The sequence below is a fragment of the Bidens hawaiensis genome, unplaced genomic scaffold (genome assembly GCF_021521415.1).
Source record: "Bidens hawaiensis isolate Kalapana, Puna unplaced genomic scaffold, B.hawaiensis_p1.1 tig00022167_1, whole genome shotgun sequence".
NCBI classification, from domain to species: domain Eukaryota; kingdom Viridiplantae; phylum Streptophyta; class Magnoliopsida; order Asterales; family Asteraceae; genus Bidens; species Bidens hawaiensis.
The window spans coordinates 29,479-56,224 of NW_027493439.1; the positions used below are offsets into that span (position 1 = coordinate 29,479).

Consider the following 26,746-nt stretch of genomic DNA (forward strand, 5'->3'; position numbering starts at 1 on the left):
TCATATAAAGTTATAAATTCTCTATTTTATTAATTATATATAGCATGTATGTTAAATTATAATTTTTGTCTTTTATATATCAAAATTTATAAAATATAAAATAAAAAAAAGTAAAAAATAAAAAAAAATATTAAAGAAACCCGGATCAACGAGCTCGAGCTCGAACCCAATTTTTCAGCTCGATAAAGAAAACGAGCTGAAAAATATAAACATATCTCTAGATCCCGTCCTGTTACACACACTCTAATTCATTCAATTCAAATTCACTCCGATCGGAATCATATTAATTACCGCCGGTAATATTAATATAATATCTTCATTATTCACTCACCAATTTCTGCATCTATTGCTTTATGTTATATGATTTTATCGAAATTTATTTATGTTAATTTTCCCCAATTTTACGTGCCATAATTTTATTAAGTTTTAGGGTTAATATTTCAGTTGATGAAGCTGTAATTGAGTTTTATGATGTTATTAGTTGTTTATTTGTGCTTTATGTTGAAATTAATGATTACTGACTACTGAATTGCTGGCTTTGAATTTGATTGAACCTGCTGTAGTAATGCTACAAAACAATTGCTATATTGATGTTATTAGTTTTATTATGCTATTAGTTAGTTGTTGATTTGTGCTTACACACACTGTTACTCGTATTTAAACTCGAGATTTGTATCGTTAAACCGAGGACTTTATGTTAATTGTAATATTCATGTTCAAATTTTTGTTATTGAATTGCTCAATTTTAATTTGACTGAAACAGCTGCAGTGTTTCAACTCGAGATTTGTATCGTTAAACCGAGGACTTTATGTTAATTGCTATATTGATGCTGAAATTGACGATTAAAATTACTGAATTGCTCATTGGCTTAAGCTGCTGCAGTGTTTCAACTTGAGATTCATATCGCTAAACATAGGTCTGTCGTCTCTGTGTTAATTGTTATGTAAAGTGTGAGCACACATATTTGAACTCGAGATTCATATTATTGAACGGAGGACTTTATGTTAATTGCTAAAATGTGTGCATGCACCAAGTTACTCATATTTGAACTTGAGATTCATATCATTAAAGCAAGGACTTTATGATAATTGTTATATACATGTTGAAGTTAACATTTTTTAAGTCTTAAAACGAATCATCGTTGCTACTGAATTGCTCAATTTGAATTCGACTGAAACGACTACAGTACGTGTTTCAGCTTGATCCCTGACGTCAACCTCAATATACTATACTTGGTCCTCTCATTTGGTTATACTGGCTATCTCAATATAACCAACCGCATAAAGTTTTCATAAATAGTGGCCAAAGTACAAGGACTTAAATTGGTAAACTTGATTCTGATTATTCAGGTTGGGTTCTCAAATCGCAGCATCAGATGGAAGAAACCCTAGAACGGCACAATACATCAATAGTGGCTCCAATCATCTTCATTTTCGTCTTCACTCTCCAATTACTCGACAACTATTTAGCACATTTGAAGAAGGTAAGTTCCGAAATTAGGTGAAATTTGGTTTTGGATTATCATTCATCTGGTTTAGAAGATTACAACGTATCAGATGTTGTAAGAAATAAAATCCTAATCTATGCCTTCAATATCGGTTATTGCACATAGCCTGTTTGTTATAGTTTTAAAACTTTGAAATCATCTTCATACATGATTTATTGTTTATAATAGTAATCTTTTATTGTATCAGAAAGCGTCTGTGACTGAAAAGGATGTCCAGTTACGTACTGAAATCAAGCAACTGTTGAAAGAGGCGGCTGCTTTGTCAGAGTAAGCATCCTCTTCAATTTTAATACTTTATGCTGTAGAATTGGATTTTGAGTTATTTGTATTAAATATTTATAACATGGAAAAGGGTTGTTGTCATCTTGCAGACCTTCAACATTTGCTCAATCTGCAAAGCTTAGGAGATTGGCAGCTGCTAAGGAGAAAGAGCTTGCAAAAAGTATGATCTTTATTTTAGGACTGTAAACGAACCGAACGAACGAACATGAACAGAACTTTTTGTTCCTTTAGTTAAATGAATGAACATGACAAATGTATTGTTCGTTTATCTAGCTTTCTATATCTAAATATGTTTATGTGCATTCGTTTATACTCATTTAAAATTTTCAGGCTCATTACAATTTACTCTAGTTTTATCTATTTTTTGACCCAATAGATTGATCTTTGCTCGGATATGTTTGTTTATATATGTTCATCTATGTTTAGTCATGTTTATCTGTTTTTGTTTGTATACGTTCGTGAACTGTTCTTTTTATACTGTCGACAAACGAGCACGAACACGTTCATTTTCGTAATAAACAGACGAACAAGAAAACCTCGTTAGTTAATTGTTCATGTTCTATCATTTTTTCGGTTAAAGTTAAACGAACGAACATGCTCCGTTTGTGTGCGTTCATTTCGTTTACAAGCCTACTTGATTTGTTTGTTACTATTAATAATCATTTTCTGTTTTAACTCATCTGCTAGATTATATGATAACAACTTTACATGATAATGCCAGGTCAAGAGTCGACCAGCAAGGAGATAAAAACTTCAATCGTCCTGTTTGAGAAAACGCTGATGATATCAAAGGTGATTATATTTATATTTTGGTTTTATTAATTACTAATTACCAGATTGAGTCCGATATAAATATTATTTTCTTCTTTGGCAGATTCTTACATATCTTATATTCATCTGGTGTTTTTGGCGGATTCCCGTGGCTGCCATATCCAAGGAACTCGTGCAGCCGTTTGGTAATTCTTTTTTTACCCTTTCTGTGATGAATTTTAGACTTCAATATCCACAAGAAGTAATTCAAAGATGATATATTTACCAGCTTACCATCGGTTAAATTCAAGTTAACAAAGTTTGTCTATCCAATGCTTCTTTTCAAAAAAAGCTACACTTATATGACCTTTACTGTCAGGTGTATTAAAGACCACATGTTTTTCTTTTGTTTTTTATTATGATCTTGCACACAACCGTATACAATTGTTGTCTCACAAACACAAGCACAAATGAACACACACACACTACAAAGTAAAACACAAATGAACGATGTGCAATTAAACAAAGGGTACTAACGGTTACTAGCATAACTGCTCCACTACTTCTTATTGTGCGATCGATGACTTTAGGTGGGAATACACTTTAATGGGATTGGGGTTCCTATCACACAGACATATATATAGGATTGAGTTCCAATAACTATCAAGTAGTTAGGAGCCAAATGAACCATAGTTTGGCATTTGATCATGGGAGGCTGCCACGCCGTCAGTTTTTCATGTAAAAAAGGGTTGGAGGGGTAAAATTGGTATAGACTACCATTGTTGAGTTTTTCAAGTTTCTCCATTTTTTAAAACATTGTTAACTTTTTTATACGGCATTTAAAGACAAAATGGCAAAACAGGTCCTTTATGTTTTCATGGTTTTTCAATAGTCGTCCTTTAGCAAACTTAATGACAGAAAACGTATTTCATGTTTCAAATTCTGTTCACGTTACGTCCTTTGGTACTAACCCAGTTAAATTTTTTCGTTAAATATGATCATGTGCTTTGCACATGAGGGCAGTGTGGTCATTTTACCCCTTTAAGGACTGTTTGTGTAATTAAACTAAAGATTTGGCCTTTTAAAAAAATACTAATCTCTCTCTCCCCCCCTCTCTCTCACCTATCTTCATTCTTATCTCCATTTCTTCTTCATCAAACACCATAACCAAACACCTGTGCAAAACATTGATTAGATCTAAAAATAAAACACACACACATATATATATACTAGGTTATAAACCCGTGTATCACACGGGATTGGATTCAAAAGGCGGAACTTAACAATATCAATTATGTTTAACATACATTGCAAAAACAGGCCTTCAAATATAGGTTACAAATATATGTTCCATGCCAAACATTAGCGTGAGTATTGAAAAGCCCTGTGAACAAAAAGTCAGCCTTCATTCAAAAGTCCAAATTTATTACAAATGCCCTATTCATCCATTTTGACTATAGCTTCAGCATGGTCTTTTGAGGACAATAAAATGCATTATAAACTGCAGAAAACGGGTTTGTTAATAATTTGTTAGTTAGCACACATAATTATTTAACAAAAACATACATTTGCATACTAAACACACTTAACTATCTATAAGAAGTAAAAACGTTCTAACCAAAAAGTGTTTCAAGTCACCAAAGCAAAAGAACACATAACAAAACGCAGGAGATCAAAAGTTGATAATGATTAAAGTACTTCCGAATTAGTCTCACAAGTATTTGTCAATGTTCAACTCAAAACACAATCTAAAGTGAAAACAAAACTTCTTCATTCAAAGCACTTGCAAATCCAAACAGACAACTTCATAAACACATAAACAAACTAAAGTCTAAACATCAAAGAAAGTAAATAAAACTTGGAAAATAACAACCAAAGCAAATTAAAGTTTTTCATATATGGAAAGATAAGCTTATTTCTCCATATTTGGAATGATCAGTTTGTTGTCAACTACTTACGGACCTTCACTGGGCTTTGAATGTAGATTTATCAATATCATCAACATATCAAAACCTACACAAGTAATATAACATTCACACAATTGTTCAACGAATGCATTATAAAATGTGACGTTGATAAACCTAACGTTAACAGATCAAATATAAAAAAGGACAAAATAATAAATCTATGACCTTGAAATTCAAGCTTGCGCTCAGTGCGATCAAGCATACCCTTCTGATTCAGGAGCTCTTGGAGCTTCTTGGCATCTTCTAAAGCCAAAGCATCATGAGCCTGCTGAAGCTTCTCTAGTTTGGCTTTGAGCTCTTCGTTCTCAGTGCGCAGAGGCTCAGCAACGGCTTCAGCTTTGGTGGCCCTCTCGGTCGCATTACGCGCAGTTTCCTTTGCCAACCTAAGCTGTTCGTTAACAGCTTGGGTAGCCTTGGAACGGGCCTCATGCCTGGCCTGAATCTCGACCTCAAGGTCCTTGAAGGCCTTCTCCTTCTCCGTGGCGGTGGCAGCAAGCCTCTTGTTTTCCTCCCGCAGCGAACGCGCCTGAGCCACCTCCAGGCTACACGCCGTCTTTAACTTGTCGTTTTCACGACAAAGCAACTCGACGCGCGGCTGCATCCGGGCAAGAAGGATTCGTAGCTCATTGGACAGCCTACCCTCCTGGTAGCTAGCCATTGCCTCCCCCAACGCACCGCTTGGAGCAGCATGGCGCGCCCAGTCGACACAATCCGCAGCCGTCCTTAGGGTTGTTCCTCGGCGGATATTCCACCTTGGAGCATACACCTCATTGGAATCCGAAACTGCAAAAAACAAACAGTTAGGAAAAAATGATAAGAATAGATAATAGGCCAAAGTAACCCCACCCACCTGTAGGGTCGATAACAGGCCGGTAGCCGCCAAACCCATCACCCGAACCTAGGGGATATCCATCCAAGAGGTCAAGGAGATGGGAAGGAGGCAAAGATTGGCTATAGGTCCCAACCCCAAACATACCTGAAGAACCGGCCATGGACGAGGTAGTCGCTGACACCGGAGGGGGCATAGTAGAAGCCACCGTGGTAGAGACCATCGGAGGTGAACTAATTGGAGATGAACTCACAACCGTGGTCGCCGCTGCGGATGAGCTCGCAGGAAAAGTCACCGCCGGTCCAGTGAAAGATGTAGTAAAGATAGCACTGACAACCGGCGGAGATGACGTCATAACCGGAACAGTTGACTCAACAGTATGAGCAACTGAACCAGCACCGGAAACAGGCGCAGGCGCCTGGGTCATCGCCTCGGATAGGTTGACCAAACCTATCGTCGTGGGTCCGGAACTGCTTCCTCCCGCACCGCTCTGGAAAGCGGATACGTCCATTCCTGCATAAAGAACAAAACATTAAAAACAATGGCGGAAAGAAATGCGGAAAAGGTACACAAAATATACTTACGGGTTTTCTTAATCTTGAAAGACCTGACGGGCGGAGACGAGCCCGATGGAACTGGCCTCTTCACGCCAGTCACCGTCGTAACGCTTGGTTGCTCGGAGGTGACAGTCGTCTCAACCTCCGAGGCAATGGTCTCGCAACCACCAAGGTTCCCTGCCGCCTCCTCGCTTTCAGTCTCGGAATCAGACTGATTTCCCAGGTCGACGACGAAGGTAACTTTCGCCTTACCCTTCCCGCCAGCAGCCTTCTTCTTCCTCACAAAGAAAGGCCCATCTGCGGATTCCTCATCAGAAGATGACAAAATCAGAGGAATTCCAGCAGAAGTTTGAGCATGAAGAGGACGAGGACTAAAAAACTCCTTACCTGGCCGGGTGGCACTCAAAATTTCGTGGCCCGGCGGGTAGACTTCTACGAATCTATCCGCCGTTTGCTCCAGAATGGGCAACTCGTTCTCATCGAGGTCACGAGTACCCAACCGTGCGGGACCACCAGTCTCCCGCGGATGCAGGAGCGATTGTAAGTCGTTCCCCTCTGAAATAAAAAAGATAACAATGTTGGAAGAAAAACCCTAAACCAACACAAAAAATGGAGCATACCGTAAGGAATAGAGCTCAAACCGTATTCAAGGACGATGGGTATTTGCGGCGTCCCGGACCCGGCATCCTTCCATACGCGGCTCATCCCGAGCATCACCATCCCAGACTCCGCGAAGCGATAAACCGGAGTCTGGATCTGGGAGATCTTAGCGAACCATTCCGTCTCCTGGTAATTGGAGGCGTGAAGGTTGGGGAGGGCCCTCCCGTTCTTGAACGTCATCGCGAGGGGGACGACGCGAGCGGAGATATCGAAAAACTCTCGCTTCCAAGAACGAAGACTGCGCTCAGTAGCGCAGATCTTTAACCCCTTGATCCGAGTGACCAGGGTATACCAACCTTGGATGCACCTCCAGGAGTAGAAGGTCATCAGGCGGTCGTCGCGGGGCTCGATGCCCAGAATGCAGCACACCCATTCAAAATGGCGAACCTTAGCAATCGCCATCGGGTGCACCTCCGTCAAGTGTACACCGTGTTTCTCCAAAACACGGTATACGAACTTCGTTAATGGGAATCTGAGATTCCCATATATGAAGAACGAGGCGTAAACCCCTATCTTGCCCTTAGGGGCATCATACACCGTCTGGTGGGGCTCCGGAAACTCAGGCTCAAAAGGCTCGAGCATGAACTTCTTGACGATATAGTGGTATAAATCGACAGAAAGAGTACACTGGCACTCGCCAGCAGTACTCTTATCGTCCTTATCAGACGTGGACGTCGGGTTCTCGAGGTATACATCAGACTCCTCGACGTTTACCTCGGGATCATGAGTAAAAGAAGACATTGTGTAAGTGTTAAAGAAAGCGGTTTCAGAAGAATGCTCGCCGGAAAAAATGAGTATTCGCCGGAAATCGCTTAAAAGGGAAAGAAGAGTGAAGTGAATGTATGGGATGAGATGCACCCTCTACCCCCTTATATACTCATCGCAATGAATGCGATGAATTTAATGCGGAGGAAAGAGAGAGCGCAGGTGCAATGAAACGGCGACACGTGTGGATAAAGCAAGCTGGCAACAGGTGTCAGAATGGCGCGTGACATGAAACTCGCACCCACGCGCCTGAAAAAGCGTCCTGATTGACCACATGCTGTCACGTCGTCATAACTTCCTGCACGTCCTGAAACCGTCAGAAGACGCCAACGTCCCTTCAGCCGTTTGGACTGTCCTTATCCTTTCACCAACTCTTCAAATTTCAAAAAGATTCAAAAAGATTCAAAAATAAGAGGGAATATACCCCCTTACCTTGGAGAACAAGAAACCATAAGACAAATGCGGGTACAGTGTCAAGGCGAAACCCTTCACATACTTAGCACTTGCAGGGAATTGAAGCCAAAATACCTTGGAAAACAAGGAACCGTAAGACAAGTGCGGGTACAGTGTCAAGGCCAGTGGCGGACCCAGGATTTTTTGCCAATGGGGTCCCATATTTTCGGTGTTCAAATTTTTCGGGTCGGTCGTTGTTCAGGTCGGGTCGAGGCGAAGAACATAATAAAAAACAATATCATAATAAAACTTTCTTTTCAATCATCACTACCTGAACGGGTCAAAATGGGTCGGGTTGACACATAAACACTTTGTTTTCCCTTTCTTAAACATTTTTGAGATAGAACCTAGATCCACCCTTTCATAAGCATGTGTTGAAAACCATTAACTTAAACTAGTGAAAAATAAAACTGATATTTTAAAGTGTTTGAATGTTTCTAAAGAAAACCATGCATAAAGTTGAAAACAATGATATGTATTTTAGAGGTGTTTGAATGTTTCCAAAGTTATCATTGCAACATTAGCAATCAAATGATTGATTAACACTAAAAATTAACACAAAAAACCAAAAACTGAGCCTTGTAAGACTTGAACCCATGACCTTTCAAAGATAAAACAAGGGACTTTCCACCAGACCACATCAACATTAATAGTATGGGTTCCAAGTATTAAATCTTATGGGGTCCTCAAAAAATTTAATATACCGCTTCTAATAAATTTTTAAAAAACATTGGTGTCCCGGGACCCCGATCCACACTATGTGGGTCCGCCCGTGGTTAAGGCGAAACCCTTCACATACTCAGCACTTGCAGGGAATTGAACCCAAGAAGGATCTTATGGGCCATGCTTGCGGAAAGAGAAATAACACCTCCGCAGGGCGGGAACGTTGAGAACTAGATTGAAGCTTCAAGGTGGAATTGATGGTTTAACATAACTGATCACTATGTCCAAAACTACCAAAACCTCGTGAAGAATCTATACAAATGAAACTCAACGCTCCCGACTTGCGAAGAGGTTAAACACCTACCCGCATCATAACCAAAGATCAGGCAGAAAAGTCGGGAATTTCTGCAAGTGACATTAGGAAAACTGTGGGAAGAATCCCCACGGAAAACCTTAAAAAACAAAAACCCCTCTTTAAAACCCCTTGCTTAAAGTCCAAAAGTTCACCTCACTTATTAACAATTCATGAGAAGAACAATGGACTGGGGGGACTTGAAGAGGTAGGTCCCCGTAAAGCCCAGTTTGACCCGCAAGACACACCTTAGAGGTACGTCTGTGCAAAGATCAACTTATTCCGCAGGACCCACCATGCTCAGAGAGATGAAGACCTTACACGCAGTAAGCCAGCTGTTCCCGCAGGAAAGCCTCCCAGTGGTACAGTACCCCGCCTGTTCCCGCAGCTGCGGATACAAGCCATGAGGGAAGGCTACCCGCACTAACAGTAAAGCTACACGCATAAGGCACTAACTCTTATACTTCAGTAATGTCACCTGAAGAAGGAATGAGCAAGGCGGGAATATTCCCTCCCAAAAGAGCCAGTCCGTACGCTTCCAGAAGATCTTTTGTACTATACCTACCAGGATATGGACAAATAGACAAGATCTGACTAAAGCGACCCATGAACCGATCACAGGGTGACAGCTCACAGACAATAGTACCAGGAGGAGCACGCTCCAGTACAAAATGTCACTATCAGCCGCTGCCTACCCACCAACTCCCATCGTGGCACGAACATAGGCCGTAGTTGGTGGAAAAGGAATATTATACAGCCGGCCGTACCTGCTTGGAAACCTACATTCGGCTATAAATACTCCAACACCTTGGAAAGGTATCATTATCTTATATCATCTTATCTTCTCTCTAGCTATTTCTCTCAATATACACTTATATTCAGAGCAATCTAGTCTGATTCTCACGCCGGAGGATGGTCACAAGGAGGAACCCCCCCCCCCTTCTCAGTGACGAGCTCACGGTGTCTGTTTTGCAGGTCGAGAAGAACAACCATCTTTGCCGGACCTAACCCTCGTGGGAAACATCTACTTAACCCTAAGATTATCCTTAATCTACCGGGGTCACTTAGTGTTTCTTCAGTAATCATTATACAAGTTGCGTGATTATTTATATAAGTTTCGTAATATATTTATACAAGTTTGCATGATTATTTACATATCTGCGTAATATTACACAGTTTGCATGCAAATTTCTCTGTTAACTCACCCCTATATGTATATGCGTGTGTTTGTCTGTTCCAACTTCCAAGTATCAGACTTTGATCACATTTTAATGCAGGGAGGTTTTTATCGTGGAAAACTGGAGGTTCTGTCAACGACAGCGTAATGGTAAAATACCAATTACTTGGATACATCTTTTTTACGATTTGTTTTTTTTTGTATAAATTTTTAAAGAGATTAGGTTGGTTGCAGGTTGGTGTTATACCTTGGTTGATATTATCCAACAGAGTTGGCAAATATTTTTGCAACAAAGTTTTCAAGTAGACTGCATGGAAAAAGAGTATGTTGATTTTCTCGATTTTAATTATATGGATACATAGAGAAGATCAGATACCGTGCTCAGGTTATTATTTCTTAACTGTTATCTAAACAATATCCGAAAAAGAAAAAAACACAGTTTTATGTTATCGTTATTGCGGTGGTTAGATATGTTTTTTTTGGTTCGTGCTTATATATGATTTTATATAGATCGAGTTAAGTATTATATTTCTTTGGGGCGGATGTATGTAAATATTTTTATTTATGATATGTTATATATGCATAACATTTGAATAACCGTATTGGGCGATATAAAGGTAAACAAAAAAGAAACAAAAGTGTGGAGATTTTAAAGTTTGTTTTAGGTTATAGCATGAGTTGAGCTGGAACATTGCTAATCTGATTATCATTGTGTGTATTTTTTTTATCCTAAAGTGTATATTATTAGAGTTATGCTTAATTTTGTCAACCTAACCCAACTCACCGATAAAGTGTTTTATAGACATTTCAATATCCGGTAACGTTTTAAGTATAATACCATATGAAAAGCATTTCATTTTGTAGGCAAACAATATAATTTATGCCCAATAGTTATTATTATTAAGTTTTTTTTACTGCTATAAACACCTATCTATTTCTACTACTTCTCTTAAAAACTACTTCAAGAGAAAATCTATTCAAGAGAAAATCTATTTAACACCTATCTAATTTTTTAATCACTTGTCAATAACTTAAAAATATATTATATAAGTGGGGTTTTTAGATTTTTCTTCTTTGATTTATAAAATCCTAACGGAATAATTTATTTAAGAAAGAAAATACAAGAATGGCCCAAACAACAACATAATCATTCGATCCATATAGTGATTGCACTTTGGACCATCACCTATGTGACTATGTCTTCCATTAATTTTTCTAAGTGAGTATTAGTTCCCTAGAAAACCAACATGTTACGTGCATTCTACATAAACCATTTGGTAGAATAGACGGTCTTGAATCGAGGATTCTTGTGACCCTTTGAGGTCGGATTAGCAACCAAATCAGATAATAATAAGTGAAGTTGCACAATAAAAGTCTACAATACCACCAAGAGACCCACATACACGTCTATTTAGCGTTTATATATGATGAAATATGTGATCTAACGATCTAGCCTCTGACATCAATGGTACATAGGTGATGCAGCTCGAACCCCCCATGATTATAAGGTTTGGATGAAGAGGTAAGACTGTCAAGCAATGTTCAACACTCTTCACATGAAACAAATGATCTTAATGGAAACCCACTTGAGTCAAAGAAGATTTTTAACTAGATTAATCGCGGAGGATATACTAATCATCGTTAACATAAGAGACTGGACACAAAAAATCTAACGAATCTGCATCCCGATACAATCATCATTGCCATTAATGAAACCTGAAGTTATCTACCAAGGATGATATATTCGATAAGTCTTCATATTCTTCCTAGCTGTAATGTTTCTTATTCCACCTCCATTTAATCAGACTGGATAAAGTAGAGGCCATTAAAACTCTTTACATAATTAGATGATTCTTATTTGAGAGATCATAAAGGTTCGGAAATATATATTTTAAAGCGAATCTATCAAATTACGGATCCTTCCAAAATATTCTGTTGTCACCCGATCCCAACTTTTTTTTAAATATCCGTCACTAGTGAGAGAAATTCCACCTTATCAAAAGTCTTTACCGACCTTGGAATTGTTAGTCACGACCCTGCGATTGCTTTCATTGCCATTCGACCAATAGCAAAGAGGCTAATGATATGTACATAGTTGATGCATTTACACAAAAGTGAGTTCTTTTCCTTTAGAACCCTATTGTTTATCTAGCACGTAAGATTAGACAAAAATAACCTACAGAGAAGTCCGCATCCCAATACAATCATCGTTATCTTTAATAAACCTGATGCTGCCCACCAAAGTTCGCATGTTCATAATTGAAACTTTTCTTTTTCCAGGTCCATTAAAACAATTTAGATAAATAGAGTTTATCGAAACTCTTTGCATAATTAGACCCGTTCCTACATTCTATTTAAAAAGATTCATGAGAGAAACTCCACCTAATTAAAATCTTCATTGATCATGGAAATGTAACATCCCCGAACCAAGAATTGCCTCCTCTACCATTTTGACCAAAAAAATAGAGGCAAACATTACGAAAGACTTTAAACATTTACTCAACAACGAGTTCTTTTCCTTTATTTGTTTATCATCCTTCACCTTCATTTCATTTCGCTAGCACAGATTAATTAAACTGTCTAAGGTCACCAACCCCAAGCCCCACGAAAATCACTGTTTTTCGTAACATTAAGCCATGTTACCAAACAAATCTTCTCTCTTAACCGCTTCCTCTCCATTGGAACTCGTTTCCGAATCCAAACCGTCAGTAACTAGTTTAAAAACTCAAAACAATATAAATCCATGATTCCTAAAACCGACTTCACCAATATTAACCAATCAACAAACGAATGAAGCTCCCATCATCAACCTTAAACTCAAACCAATCCAAATCAAACCAAAACTTCAAAACATTTAAATTCACACATATCGATAACCTAGCTTAGACAACCTTTCCAGATATGGATGGGCGTTTTCGATCCTGCTTTCATTTGATACTGGTATCGAAACAGTACCAAATTTAAAGTTTTTGGTACTGATATTTCCTGAATTTTATATAAAATATCAGTACCAAACCGAACATTTCGTCCCTCCGTCTCATCCCTATTTTTATATAATATAAAAACCACAAGGGGTGTATTATGTGTGTAACGCAACACAATACAAATATATAAACATATCTCTAGATCCCGTCATACTACACACTCTCATTTCATTTCATTCCATTCAATCAAAACAACACAAAACCGAAGGCCGATTTCACCGTTTTCCGATCCAAATTCACTCCGATCGGAATCATATTAATTACCCTACCGCCGGTAATATTAATATAATATCTTCATTCACTCACCGTCAATCTCAATTTCTGCATCAATTTCTTCATGTTATATAATTTAATCGGAATTTTTTGATTTAGTGTTTCCGTTAGGAGGTTATTAGAATCGTGTTATATTTCATTTTCCCCAAATTTATTGCAATTTACGTGCCCTAATTTTGTCAGATTTGTAATTCTAGGGTTATAGGTCCAGATCTCAGTTTTCGAGCGATTTTATGTTAATTCTAGGGCTAATACTTCAATTGAGCAAGCTGAATTGGAGTTTTATGATATTAATTGTTGATTTGTGCTTACACACAGTGTTTTAACTAGTCATTTAATGTTGATTGTTATATTTATGTTGAATTTAACGATTAAGTCTTAGAAATGAATCAACTTTGGTATTGAATTGCTTAATTTAACTGAAACTGAAACTGAAACTGCCGCTGTATCATTGAATCGTGCATTTTATGTTAATTGTTAAACCTATGTTGCTTATTTGAATTTGACTGAAATTGCTGCAATGTTTCAACCCGAGATTCATATCTTCAAACCGATGAATTTATGTTAGTTTTTATATAAAGTGTGCGCACACACAAGTTATACATATACTCTCATATATAAACTCGAGATTCATATCGTTGAACGGAGGGCTTTATGTTAATACTAAATAAAGTGTGCGCACACACAAGTTATACATATATTCTCATATTTGAACTCGAGATTCATATCGTTAAAGCGAGTTAATTGTTATATAAAGTGTGCGCACACATGGCGTTATTCATATTTGAACTCAAGATTCATATCGTTAAACTGAGGGCTTTATGTTAATTGTTATATTCATGTTGAAATGAATGATTTAAGTCTTACAGTTGATCAATTTTTGTACCGGTTTGCTCAATTTGAATTTGATCGGAACTGCTACAGTGTTTCAGCTCGAGATTCTTATTGTTAAATCGTGTATTTTATGTTAATTGTTATATAAAGTGCGCACACACAATGGCGCGAATATTGTTAGACCGAGGACTTGATGTAAATTGTTATATATCATGTTGAAATTTGCGATTTATAGTTTTAAAATGAATCAAATTTGGTACTGAATTGATCAAATTTGAATTTGACTGAATCTGCTGCAGTGTCACAAACTCTGGACAACTATGTCGATGGTGGATGAGCCTTTGTACCCCATAGCAGTACTGATTGATGAGCTAAAGAACGATGACATTCAGTTGAGGTTAAATTCCATCAGAAAGCTTTCTACTATTGCACGCGCGTTAGGTGAAGAACGAACCAGGAAGGAATTAATTCCTTTTTTGAGTGAAAACAATGATGACGACGATGAGGTTCTTCTAGCCATGGCTGAAGAGTTAGGCGTGTTCATACCTTATGTTGGTGGACTTGAATATGCCCATGTGTTGTTGCCTCCTTTGGAAACCCTTTGCACTGTTGAAGAAACATGCGTGAGAGACAAAGCTGTTGAGTCTCTATGCAGGATTGGTTCACAAATGAGAGAAACTGATTTGGTTGATTGGTTTATACCTCTTGTTAAGGTCTGATTATTTGCTTATATGATTATGTCCTTTCTAATCTGTTAAAGATTTTAACTTTTTATAAGTTTTATTTGTAATGTTGCAGAGGCTAGCAGCTGGTGAATGGTTTACTGCTAGGGTTTCTGCTTGTGGGCTGTTTCACATTGCTTATCCGAGTGCATCAGAGATTTTGAAAACAGAATTGAGGACTATTTATGGTCAGTTATGTCAAGATGACATGCCTATGGTTAGGAGATCGGCTTCTACAAATTTGGGGAAATTTGCTGCTACTGTGGAACCAGCTCATCTTAAGACTGATGTCATGCAGATATTTGAGGATCTTACTCAAGATGGTATTTTTTTTCTTAAATATGTTACCTTTGACCACTTTAGTTATCTTGAAATGATTTGTTAATGTAGTTTTTTTTCCCTACAGATCAAGATTCTGTGCGTTTGCTTGCTGTCGAGGGCTGTGCTGCTCTTGGGAAGTTGTTGGAACCGCAAGATTGTATTGCTCATATTCTACCCGTTATTGTCATCTTTTCTCAGGTTAGCTAATACTTATCTTTTCTTTTCTCAGGTTAGTTAATATTTATATATTCTTTTTGAAAATATTTTATAATGCATAATTTCCTCAATTTCACATATTCTTTATATGGCCTCGTTTCCTGGCCTGCATTGTTGCATTGACATTTAATTTATATTTATATATATATTTGTGTGTGTGAGTGTGTGTGTTCATTTTTTTAATACTTGAACGGGTTTTCTGATTTAGGATAAATCATGGCGCGTTCGTTATATGGTTGCAAATCAGCTGTATGAGCTATGTGAGGCTGTGGGCCCAGAACCTACCAAGTATGTTTTTACTAATTTTTTTGATGTACCTATGTATGGAAATCATATGCTGAGTAAGATCATACATTTATAGGTCTGTAAATGAACCAAACGAACATGAGCAGGGCATGCTTGTGTTCGTTTAACTTCAACTGATAAAATGATAAAAAGTGAACAGTTAAATGAACGGGGTTTTCATGTTCAGTCCGCTTGTTAAGAAATTTAACTTGTTCATGTTTGTCTGTGTTTGTTTATTAACAGTTATACAGAACGGTTCACAAACATAAATGGAAAAATGTAACTTAACATAGATGAATACATATAAATGATTATAACTAAGCAGACACCAATTAAAAGTAAACACGAATATATGGTGGGCCTAAAAGGGTAATGTAACTAGGTTAAATTGTAATTAGTGAAATTCTAATTTAAAGTAACTAGAATAAATTGTTATGAGCCTAACGGCTAACGATAAATGAATACATAAACAAAATGTAAACTAACGAACATAAACGAATGGTTTACTGAACAGTGGGTCTGTTTACAGGCCTATTCGTTTTTCTTTTTTTACTTTTGTTATATTTTAAGTTTTTTATATTAATTTGCTTTTTATTGCACCAATAAATAGGACGGATTTGGTTCCAGCATATGTGAGGCTGCTTCATGATAACGAAGCCGAAGTGCGTATTGCAGCCGCTGGTAAAGTCACCAAATTCTCTCGCATTCTCACTCCTGAACTTGCTGTTCAGCATATTCTTCCATGTGTCAAGGTAATTACTTGGTTAATTAAAAGTTCACGATTTTATATTTTCATTTCGTTTTCTTACCATTTTTACAATTGCATGCAGGAATTGTCTTCTGATTCGTCTCAGCATGTTAGATCTGCTCTCGCCTCTGTTATTATGGGCATGGCCCCTGTTTTAGGCAAGGTAATTATTCTATAATCATTCCATGCTTGAATAACCTTTTCATGATCATATCTGATTATGTTAATAATACAGGAGTCTACTATTGAACAACTTCTGCCTATATTTTTGTCACTTTTAAAAGACGAGTTTCCAGATGTGCGTTTGAATATTATTAGTAAGCTGGATCAAGTGAATCAGGTAGAATGACTTCTATCCTATCAACGTGCTTTTTCAACCATTATCCGACTATATTATTAACCATTAATCTTTTTATATTATTAACCATGTTAGGTGATTGGAATCGATCTTTTGTCACAATCGTTGCTTCCAGCAATTGTGGAACTGGCTGAAGATAGGCACTGGAGGGTTCGTTTGGCTATAATCGAATACATACCGTTGCTAGCCAGTCAATTAGGTGTTGGGTTTTTTGATGAGAAACTCGGTGCTCTCTGCATGCAATGGTTACAGGACAAGGTTTATATTCCTACCTTTTTTTCACCAAATACAGTGTGTAATAATTTCTATATATTATTTTTAGCGCATCTTTAATATTACTATATCTGCAGGTTTACTCCATCAGAGAAGCTGCTGCTAACAACCTGAAACGCCTCGCAGAGGAATTTGGGCCTGACTGGGCCATGCAGCATATTATTCCACAGGTAAAAAACTAGCTTTCTGATTAATTTCATTTCTTAAATTTAATTTATACATATGTTTGCGTGTTCACAATTTCACAGGTGCTGGAAATGGTTAACAACCCGCATTACTTGTATCGCATGACAATTCTTAGTGCCATTTCTTTACTTGCTCCCGTTATGGGCTCGGAAATCACATGTTCTAAGCTGCTTCCCGTGGTTATTAATCTAGCCAAAGACCGGTACTTGCATTTATTATTAATATTATTATCATCATTATTCGCTACAAAGTTAATGATATTAATTTGGGTTCGTTTCTTAACGTGTTTCCTTTTCAGAGTGGCAAATATCAGGTTTAATGTGGCGAAGGTGTTGCAGTCTTTTATTCCTATCGTTGACCAATCTGTAAGTAAAATTATTATATCTTTTTGTTGTTTAATTATGCGTATGCATGTATAATGAATAATGTTTGTTGATTAAGGTGATGGAGAAGACGGTTAGGCCATGCCTGGTTGAGCTGGCAGAGGATCCGGATGTGGATGTTCGTTATTTTTCAAAACAAGCACTTGAAGCGATCGATCAGGTGATGATGTCTACTTAAAGCAAGTTTTCATAAAATTTCGTTTGTGGACATTGTTGTAATGTCAATGTGCACCGTTTGGTTACCGAACATAGATACAATCAGTCTCTGTTCTCCTTACCTTTTTGATGCAGATTAAGATCTTGTTTTCTGTCGTTGAACGTTAAAACCGTGATGTTTGTTGTTTAGTTTGTAATTTTGACATGTGTTGATAGCTTTGATTATTCGAGAGATGTGCTAGTTTTTTGTGGATGTGGTTTGATTTGCCTAAATTTTGGGTAGGCGACTAGGCGTTATGCGTCACAAAATTACGAGGTTGTAAAAAATAAATTTTTTTGGTTTTGTGTTTACAAACTTTATTGATCTGTTAACCTGTTATTATTAACATCTTAAATCTATGATGAAAGAAACTGTTAAAAAATAACATTTTGTTTGAAGCTTAAATTTTGAATGTTTTCAAGAAGCGTACCAAAATGGATCGTTTTACGATGTTTGGGTACCTTTGTTGTCGTCTAGGTTGTTGCTCGTCTAATACACTAGGCTCGTTTAAAACAAACTCAAGCTCATACTTCATACAAAACTTGATTATGCTTGTTAGACCACACAAATGACAGGCCTTGCTAAAGGTCAGGTCGGGTCGGGTAATGGGTCGAATCATGCTGCTTAAAGTTATCAATTTTACTTGTGTTAAATCCAGGCTGACCAAAATGAGAGCCTTGAAATGGGTTCACCTGCAATGTTAAATTTAAATTTATAAACATTATTCAACCTTTACTTATTTTCTTCACATCTATAGCCTTCAACTCTCAATCTTCAATATTCTTAAAAAAGATGGATTTATCATCAATAGCGGATTCATCTGAGGAAGACTGGCTATACATGGAGGCGGCTCCATTAGCGATTCAATGTATTGAGCATCATGCCAGAAGTTAAAGCCAACATACAACATGACGTCGTGTTGACCATGATCGTGTGGTTGCCTATGATCAGTTAGTACGTGACTATTTTTGTGACAATCTCATTTATGATTAGAAAAGTATTAGACGTCGTTTCGCATGAGTCAGCAAACTATTCATACGAAAAGTTGGCGATTTAGAGCAAGAGAATTAATTACATATTTTAAATTGTAATTGATGAATTTCAGTATTATTCTTTTTATTTTGTCACATTTAAAAATATTTTTTAGTTTATATTTACAAATTAAAATAATAAATGATTAATGATTAAAACTTCTTCACATTTCAGATTTATCACAACACATCCAAGTGAGTGCTAAATGTGAAAGCCCCAAATGTCTTTGACGTCTACATAACGAGCTCACATTTCACATATATCAAAACGGATGGCCTTAACTTGACTCCTTAAGGATTTACAACATTTTGTTGGACTATAATTATGCTACATCGTTACAAAATGTTAATAAAAATTAAGTTGAGTTTGGTTCACAGATTTTCTTTAAGAAAATTTTATTTAGGATATTATATTTGAAATTAAACTTGCTTAAAAGAATTAAATTTCAAAGAAACCAGAATTCTATCACACGTTCTTTTTGGATTTGTAATGCACCTAAATGACAAAATAACCCTAAAATTAAAGCTCATAATGTTAGGTTATTTGACTTATTTCAACAATGCTATCATGAGTTTCAATAACATTTTTTTAACCGAGTACATTTTACAGCTTTGCAGTTCCTTTCGATGCTTATATTGTAAAACACGACAACTAAAGTTTGTATATATTCCATGTATATATTAATTATAATGAAACTTTTTACATTACAAATAATGCTTGTGCTAACAGACATGTAGAAAGTGGTGTGACAATAAGTGTGAACACTTTTTAATATAACTGTGTTTCTTACAAAACCTTTTGACCCTAGCAAATATAAACCTTTTCTACAACTTAATGATTTACATAATGATAACACAAAGATTTAAAGTCTCATACAATATAATTATAATATTACAAGTTCTATTGCATGAGTAAGATGTCACATATTGTTCCTTTTGGCAATAAAAGCCTTGATATGTGATATCATTTCTTGAGCCCTCATTTGTGAAATGTGAGATTTGTCTAGAATTTGGAATGCATGACCAACACCTTGATACACCACATGTTCTACTTCTACCCCTAAGGTTCCACGAAGCCCACAAAATTCCATATTCCTATCTTTTAGAATGTCAAATTCTGATATGCATACCATGGTAGGCAAATATTTCATTCCTTCCACCATGATTGACTTTTTTGAACAAGGGTTGCACCATGGATGATCCGGTTCACTCCTTTTGGTAACGAGAGTCTCCAATACGTGTCTGAGATCGTTAGGTTGAGCGCTGAGCCAATTGGCTGAACCATGAGAGTTTCTGACACCGTTCTTGATTCTCCACCGAAAAATGGTTGGATTAGAATGTTACCTTTAAAGGTTAATGGTTTTAGATGTGATTGGTTAGCATACAATCTTATAGCCATGTTATGTCCTATTTTGCCACCGGCACTATCGCCTGCCAAAAACATGGTGAAATTACATCGTTTTGACCACCATTTATTGGATTCGCTTAGAGCTTCTTGTTTCAACCACATAAGTGCCTTTTGTGCATCTTCATAGGCGGTTGGAAGAGGGTTCTCAGGGGCTAAACGATAATCTACGGACATGATCACACAACCGGCTTTACTTGCTAAAAGTGCAAGGAATTCATGATAACAACTCCATGCAGCCGAACCAACACAAAACCCTCCTCCATGAAAGTAAACGAGTAAAGGTAATTTGTCATGCCCTTTTGGGACATAAAAACGTGCCCAAATATTTGTAAACTCGTCGATCACCAAATCCTTGCATGTCACCCCAAGTTCAAGGGGTAACGTACACATAACATGAGGAACAATTTCGGGTCTTTCCACGTATCCATCTTTGTAAACCCTAATTAGACCTTCGATTTCTTCGACTAAAGTTCTAGGGTTTTGAGGGTTTTTGGTAACTATTGGATGGCTTAAAGTTGAACCTAAGGGACTTATCATGGTTGTTCTTTTCCTTCTCATAGCTTTGATGTGATGTTATGAAATGAAGAGGACTTTGGGATGAGTTAAATAATTTGCAAAGTTTTTGTTCATTGCATCATACATATATATAGGAAACATCTACAAGGATAAGATTGGTAGTTCACACACTATGAAGGCATTATTATTTTATTATGGTATAATAAAATACTAGAAGTTGCCAAGCAAATAGGAAGTTGTCAAGTGTCTTCAACGGAATTAACTTTTGTGGGGCTAGAGACTATTATTCATTCAAACATACAAACGTGTAACATATTTTGAATGTTGAGTTCCCAATCAAATAGTTGTAAATAATTCATATTATGCATCATTGTACTTAGACACTTAGCTTAATTATAAAGTATTTGACCTAATAAAGTTTTTATTGAGTCCATTAGGGGTGTTCATCGGATCGGATCGGATAATAGATTATTAGGGTTATTTGGTTCGGGTTATTCGGATTTGAAAATTTTTGGACCCTATCCGAAATCTGATCCAATCCGAATTAGGAATATTCCTATCCGATCCGAATCTATCCGAATTCAATTCGGATCGGATTCGAATAATATTCGAATAATCCGAAATTATCCGAATAATCCGAAATAAACCTAAAAAATTTTCGTATTTTTTTGTTCCTAACATTTAATAGTTTTGAATCACAATAAACATACAAACCAAAAAATACGAATTACTCTTAACACAAATTTAAAGTTTAAACTTCAAATAATAGTCAAATAAATATAGAAACCGGAAAATACCACTAAAAACATGTTTTTTATTCGGATTAAACGGATATCCGAATAATCCGAACAATCCGAATATTTTCAAATTCCATATCCGAATCCAATCTGAATATCCAAATAAGAATTCGGATCGGTTTATTTGGGTTTCGGTTTGGATTTCGGTTTTTTTCGGATTTCTTGAACACCCCTAGAGTCCAATTTTAAAGAAACATAAATGAAAACTAAAATTACTTCACAAGGGCATTTTAGGAAAATGGGAATGAAATCCTTAACTTGGTTAAACTTAAAACATAATGAACCTACTTATAGACTAGTAAGCTCTTCTTGTTGGATAAAAGGACTTAACAATCATTACACTTGTGATTCTTTGGTTAACGTTTAAACAATCTTTATAACTGGTTTACTAGTTGGATCAGCAACATAAAAAAAATAGATAGTATATGAGGCTAGCTCATATCATCTAATCTAACACGGCAAGGTGGCCCGTCTCGATCAGAAAAAAAATTTCTATAACTAGTCTTAAGATATTTTTTTCTAATATTTGAAGGCTTTAAAAATGACAAAACAAAATAATAATATAGTTTCGTATTTTTATTTTTGATAATAATAATAAAAAAAATATTAAGATATATATATATATATATATATATATATATATATATATATATATTTCAAAAAATCATCAAAAGGTTGAGAAAAAGAAGAAAACCTCCTTTAATCTACTAAAACAAAATGCATCCTTTTCTTGTAGACATAAAGTAAAATAATTTCAAAAGATGTGTGTAATAGAGAAAACAAGTGGGGTATACATTGTTGACACAAAGTTACCAAAAAGACAAGAAAACAAAAGGTAAGAGAATGAGTTGACATTATTGAAAATAATTTGGCAAAATGTCAAATAATATCTGGTTGTCCCCTAGCATCTTTTAAAACAACTTTTAATTACCGCAACTCCAATGGTAATTTGTTTGTATTCAAATTCCATTAATTCATCCTCTTATGCTTAATAATAAAGTTACAATATGTATTATTCTTATTCATATCCCTTGTAATATTTTATTATCTATCATGATGTTGTAATTAAAAAACTATAAAAGAATATAACATTACACATGCATGAATCATCTGTTACATTCTCAACATATTAGAAGATATTAATGTCGTTGATTGATATGGAGCTACTTCATAGATGATATATTCATTGTTTGAGCAATTGGATTGAAATAAAAAACAAGCGAGCTAGAAAATTATTCAATCTAAAACATGCATAACTTTTAACATGTTAATAGTTACACGAACCATAAAATAAGGACGGAAACATCATAAGGGGTCATATGTTTAGGTCGAGTTTTTGGTAAAATAAAAAGAAATAAAAATAGTGATTTTAAGTGATTCCTTTTGAATTGAAAAAAATGTGTTAATCATAAATGTTATTAACTCACACATTTTACTCAGTCATTTAGTTTCATTAACGTTATATAAAAGTTAGTTTTAATTCTAGACTATAGTTTAACTTTTAAGATTTAACCACACATGTCAAATTTAGATTTCACTTGTAAAGAATGGGTCGATGTAATAGTTTTCTAATTCGCAAATTTATTGATTTTTTTATTTTTGAACTGACAATTTAATCTACTACTAACAACACCATATCAATGTCAACCAGGAACTCAAATTCTCAAGCTCTAAAAGAGGGAGCATCTTATAACACACCGAGATACCATTAGGCCATATACTATTTGATATTTATCAACTTGTTTAAAGAGTGTTTTATTTTATATTTTATGTCATTGTTCCAACTATTATATGTCTCAAACAAATTGAGAATACTTATACATCAATCACTACCCATAATAAGTTATTCTCTACTGCCTTCTAGATTCATTCTCATTGTAGGTGGATATTATGGTAACAAGTCACTAACTCATAAGAGCTTTTGCTTTATCTAAAGTTCTTTTTTTTTCTTTTTTTTTTGTAAAATAAAAAAAACTGAGTTATAAATTGTCGAGGTTTTCATATATACAAAATGTTGAATTTACAAAATTTAATATTGATTTTGTATTTTCAAACTAAAGATATATATTTTCTTTGACCATTATAAAGCAAATAGGATTAGTTTATAGAATAACAGAATTTGCTTGTTTTATATTATATACACATGAAGAATGATGTGTTTTTGACCCAATATTTACTTTTCCTAGCTTAATTGGTTGGACCAAAATGTCTGGTTTTCGAATCAATGATAACTTTGCTAAGTGTTCTTTTTCATATGTAGACAAAGGTAAATCATAAATGATTTGTTTGGCCCTTTGAGTCGTCTTTTTCATAGCTTTGATTTCTAGTTAAAGTATAAGAGTACCCGCAACGAGGGTTTGATAATATTTCTCTCGTTGTCATCCATCGCTTATTATACATTTTTCATGAAGTTGTCCTTCCACACCATCTCAAGGATGACAAAGATGAAGGTTACTAGGTTAGTGAGTCTTATATGTATAATCCACTCATAATACTTTATATAAATATATAATTTATGTAAGATGTATGGACAAACTACTAATCAGTTTCCTTTATTAGTTTATCACGTTTCAAACGTAAATAAAAATTTAAGTATAGAAAAACATAACGTTTTTAATAATGTATAACTAGGAAAATGATGATGCCGAGCTTATAGAGTAAGTTTTTATACGTAAAATAAGGTCGTACAGTCACCTAGAAGATCCCAATTGTTAAAGCTTGTGATAATAGGCAGATAGGCATTTAAATACTTCCAATTTTTTATTGCATCACAAATGAGAAACTAGTTTCGCTCGATTATACTCGTTTATCATTCTAACTAGTACTGGTTAAAACGATACACGACTCAAAACTTTTTTTTGTTTGTTACTACTTTAAAAAACATAATTATAATAGGCATCTTTGAGCTATGCATATTATAAAATAGTAATGTGTGTTTATGTTGACTATTTTCTTGCTTTAAGGACATCCATGGAAAATGCTCTCTTTTGTAATTTTAACATACTTCTTTACTCTGTATCCCCACAACGAAGCCAACAAAAGCAAGTTATGTAGAATTTGGAGAGATGGTGGGGGGCATTTTGGTCTAAGACTCTAATGCATGTTTACGTTATTGAGTTTAGCAATTAAATTTGATACAAATGTAAATTACTAATAGGGGTGCAAACGAGCCGAGCTGTTCATAAGCTACTGGAACTCGAATTGATATAGAGCTCAAAACGTGCCAATATTTTTCGAGCTCAAGCTGAGCCTGAGGCTCAAATTAAGCTCGCTTAGTTATCAAGCTCGAGCTTTGTGTATTTTAATGTTTTACCTCTTACGTACTTCTACGTATTAATTTCACAATAGAGACATTGAGCTTAGGCTCATTTATGGGCTCTCATGTATAAAAATATTAATAAACAAATACAAATTAGTTAATACATAATAAACGAGCTGAGCTTGAGCTTTAGAAAAAGTGCTCGATCAAATCAAGCTCAAGCTCGAGCTCTCGTAAGTCAAAACGACTCAAGCTCGAGCCTAGTCAGGCTCGCTTCGTTTACACCCCTAATTACTAAGATTAACGTTAGCGCTATATTTTTGGTAGCTTAAACATTCTTTAAAGCTCCTTTTAATCTCTTTCCAAATAAAACAACTCTTTATCAACCTACCTTCTAAAAAATAGCATATATCATATATGTGTTCTTTATTATATTAAAAAGTTTTAATAGTTTTAGAGCATTCTCATCTCATTCCCCGTCTTTATCTCTATAATTACACTAAAAAACACTATATTTCTCTCTCCTGTTCAATTAAATAATATTTTTATACCTTTATCATTACAGTTTTGTCTCTCCTCTACTCACAACCAATCCAACAAATATTAAAAAATAAATAGGGACAAACAATGTTCCCCAAATTTACAAAAAATCACTACATTTCTCTCTCCACCCTATAATTTATACTCACAATCACTAATAACCCTACCATATAATTTACAGACTCCCCACACATAATTATAGAGGGTGGGATGAGAATGCTTAGTCTTATAATATATGATTTCTACATCTAGACATTTAATGAACTTTTTAAGCTTTTAAGAATTAAGAACCCATTTCAAATTTACTACCAATACATATATGATTTTGTTTGTAATAATAATAATAATAGTAGTAATAATAATAATAATTGTTATATTTTAATTTTTTGTGGGTCCTTTTCCAGTGTTTTTTGTCGCTTACTTTTAATTATTTTTTGTTCTTTTTTCAGGGCCCAAGGGCGAAAAAATCAAGTTGAGTGAGCGGATGGTACCACATTCTCATAAAATGGGCCTAAACAAATGGGCCTCCCCATTTCGTGCTAAAAAAGAGAGAAGGATTTAGTAAAGCAATTTCATTATAATAAAAAGCTAGCAAAGAGCTAAACAAATAGTATAAAAGAGAACTAAAGATCAACATTAAACATTAAACATGCACCGGTCTTCCCAATCTAGATATCCGAATTTTGACATATTTTTAATCCAAAGAAATGTATTCGTCTAGATATCCTCCTCAACCTTTTTCGAATGTTTCTTTTTATTATTAATAATTCTATCGTTTCAAGCTTTCCAAATGAATCAATGAGTAGCAACGATGGTGCATGACACCATTTTTCTATATGCCTTTGACCCTCGGGTAATTTGTTTGAATTGTAACCGTAGCTTGACTTAGTTCCCTCTTGAAACATGCATTCTACACCAATTTATCCCCCCATGCCAAACCTCTTGTGTAATACCACAAACATTGTAAATGGTGAAAGCGATCCACACATTCCTTTTGGTCGGTTCTGTCTTAGCCGGGACTCTCTCGAGCCTCACATCCAAGCAAAAAAAATCAATTCTTTAGGAATCCATTTTACCCAATCGAACAACATGTTTATAAAGTAGAAAAACAGTGTTTTTGATTAATGATATGAAAGATTTAACCGATAACGTACATGAGACATCACTACACTAAGACCACATGCCCGAGTTACTCGTTATACATGACCTCATACATAGATTAATACAAGAAACCAACTCCCAAGACTTCTACATTTCATGAAGGTGACCACAACCAAAACTCTAGTGAACATCATAATTTGATATTATGTTAGCAACCAAAACCTTTTTTTTTCTTTCTCTAGTTTGAACAAATGATCGTAAATATCTTTTAACAAACCATCACCCCAATCAATTATCAAACGAAAAGCCAAATGTTTTAAAAAACGGTATGTACCGGCCGGTTGAACCAGTT

At 35.5% G+C, this 26,746-nt stretch overlaps 1 protein-coding gene and 1 pseudogene across 2 annotated transcripts; one reads left to right on the forward strand and one right to left on the reverse strand.

The window, feature by feature from the left end:
• The first annotated feature begins 251 nt into the window (after positions 1–251).
• LOC143564857 (uncharacterized) lies at positions 252–17,955 on the forward strand. 2 transcript variants are annotated; one of them, XM_077052002.1, is made up of 13 exons: positions 252–296; positions 14,354–14,767; positions 14,853–15,099; positions 15,183–15,295; positions 15,522–15,601; positions 16,209–16,350; positions 16,429–16,509; positions 16,582–16,686; positions 16,780–16,962; positions 17,055–17,147; positions 17,226–17,365; positions 17,462–17,528; positions 17,605–17,955. In XM_077052002.1, exons 2-13 carry the CDS (start codon positions 14,375–14,377, stop codon positions 17,722–17,724), a joined length of 1,764 nt encoding a protein of 587 aa, XP_076908117.1. In that variant the 5' UTR covers positions 252–296; positions 14,354–14,374; the 3' UTR covers positions 17,725–17,955. The 2 variants fall into 2 exon arrangements, with proteins under 2 accessions (XP_076908117.1, XP_076908116.1); XM_077052001.1 differs by lacking the exon at positions 252–296 and adding an exon at positions 13,141–13,186 and having other exon boundaries at positions 14,340–14,767.
• A 1,738-nt stretch (positions 17,956–19,693) lies between these two features.
• Positions 19,694–20,810, reverse strand: LOC143564866 (putative carboxylesterase 6 pseudogene; annotated as a pseudogene).
• Positions 20,811–26,746: the final 5,936 nt, after the last annotated feature.

Bases quoted from the DNA above. Each gene is read 5' to 3' on its own strand.
- LOC143564857 (XM_077052001.1), top strand. The intron at 15,296-15,521 runs GTTAGCTAATAC...TTTCTGATTTAG, and splicing joins TTATTGTCATCTTTTCTCAG to GATAAATCATGGCGCGTTCG. The intron at 16,963-17,054 runs GTTTATATTCCT...CTATATCTGCAG, and splicing joins TGCAATGGTTACAGGACAAG to GTTTACTCCATCAGAGAAGC.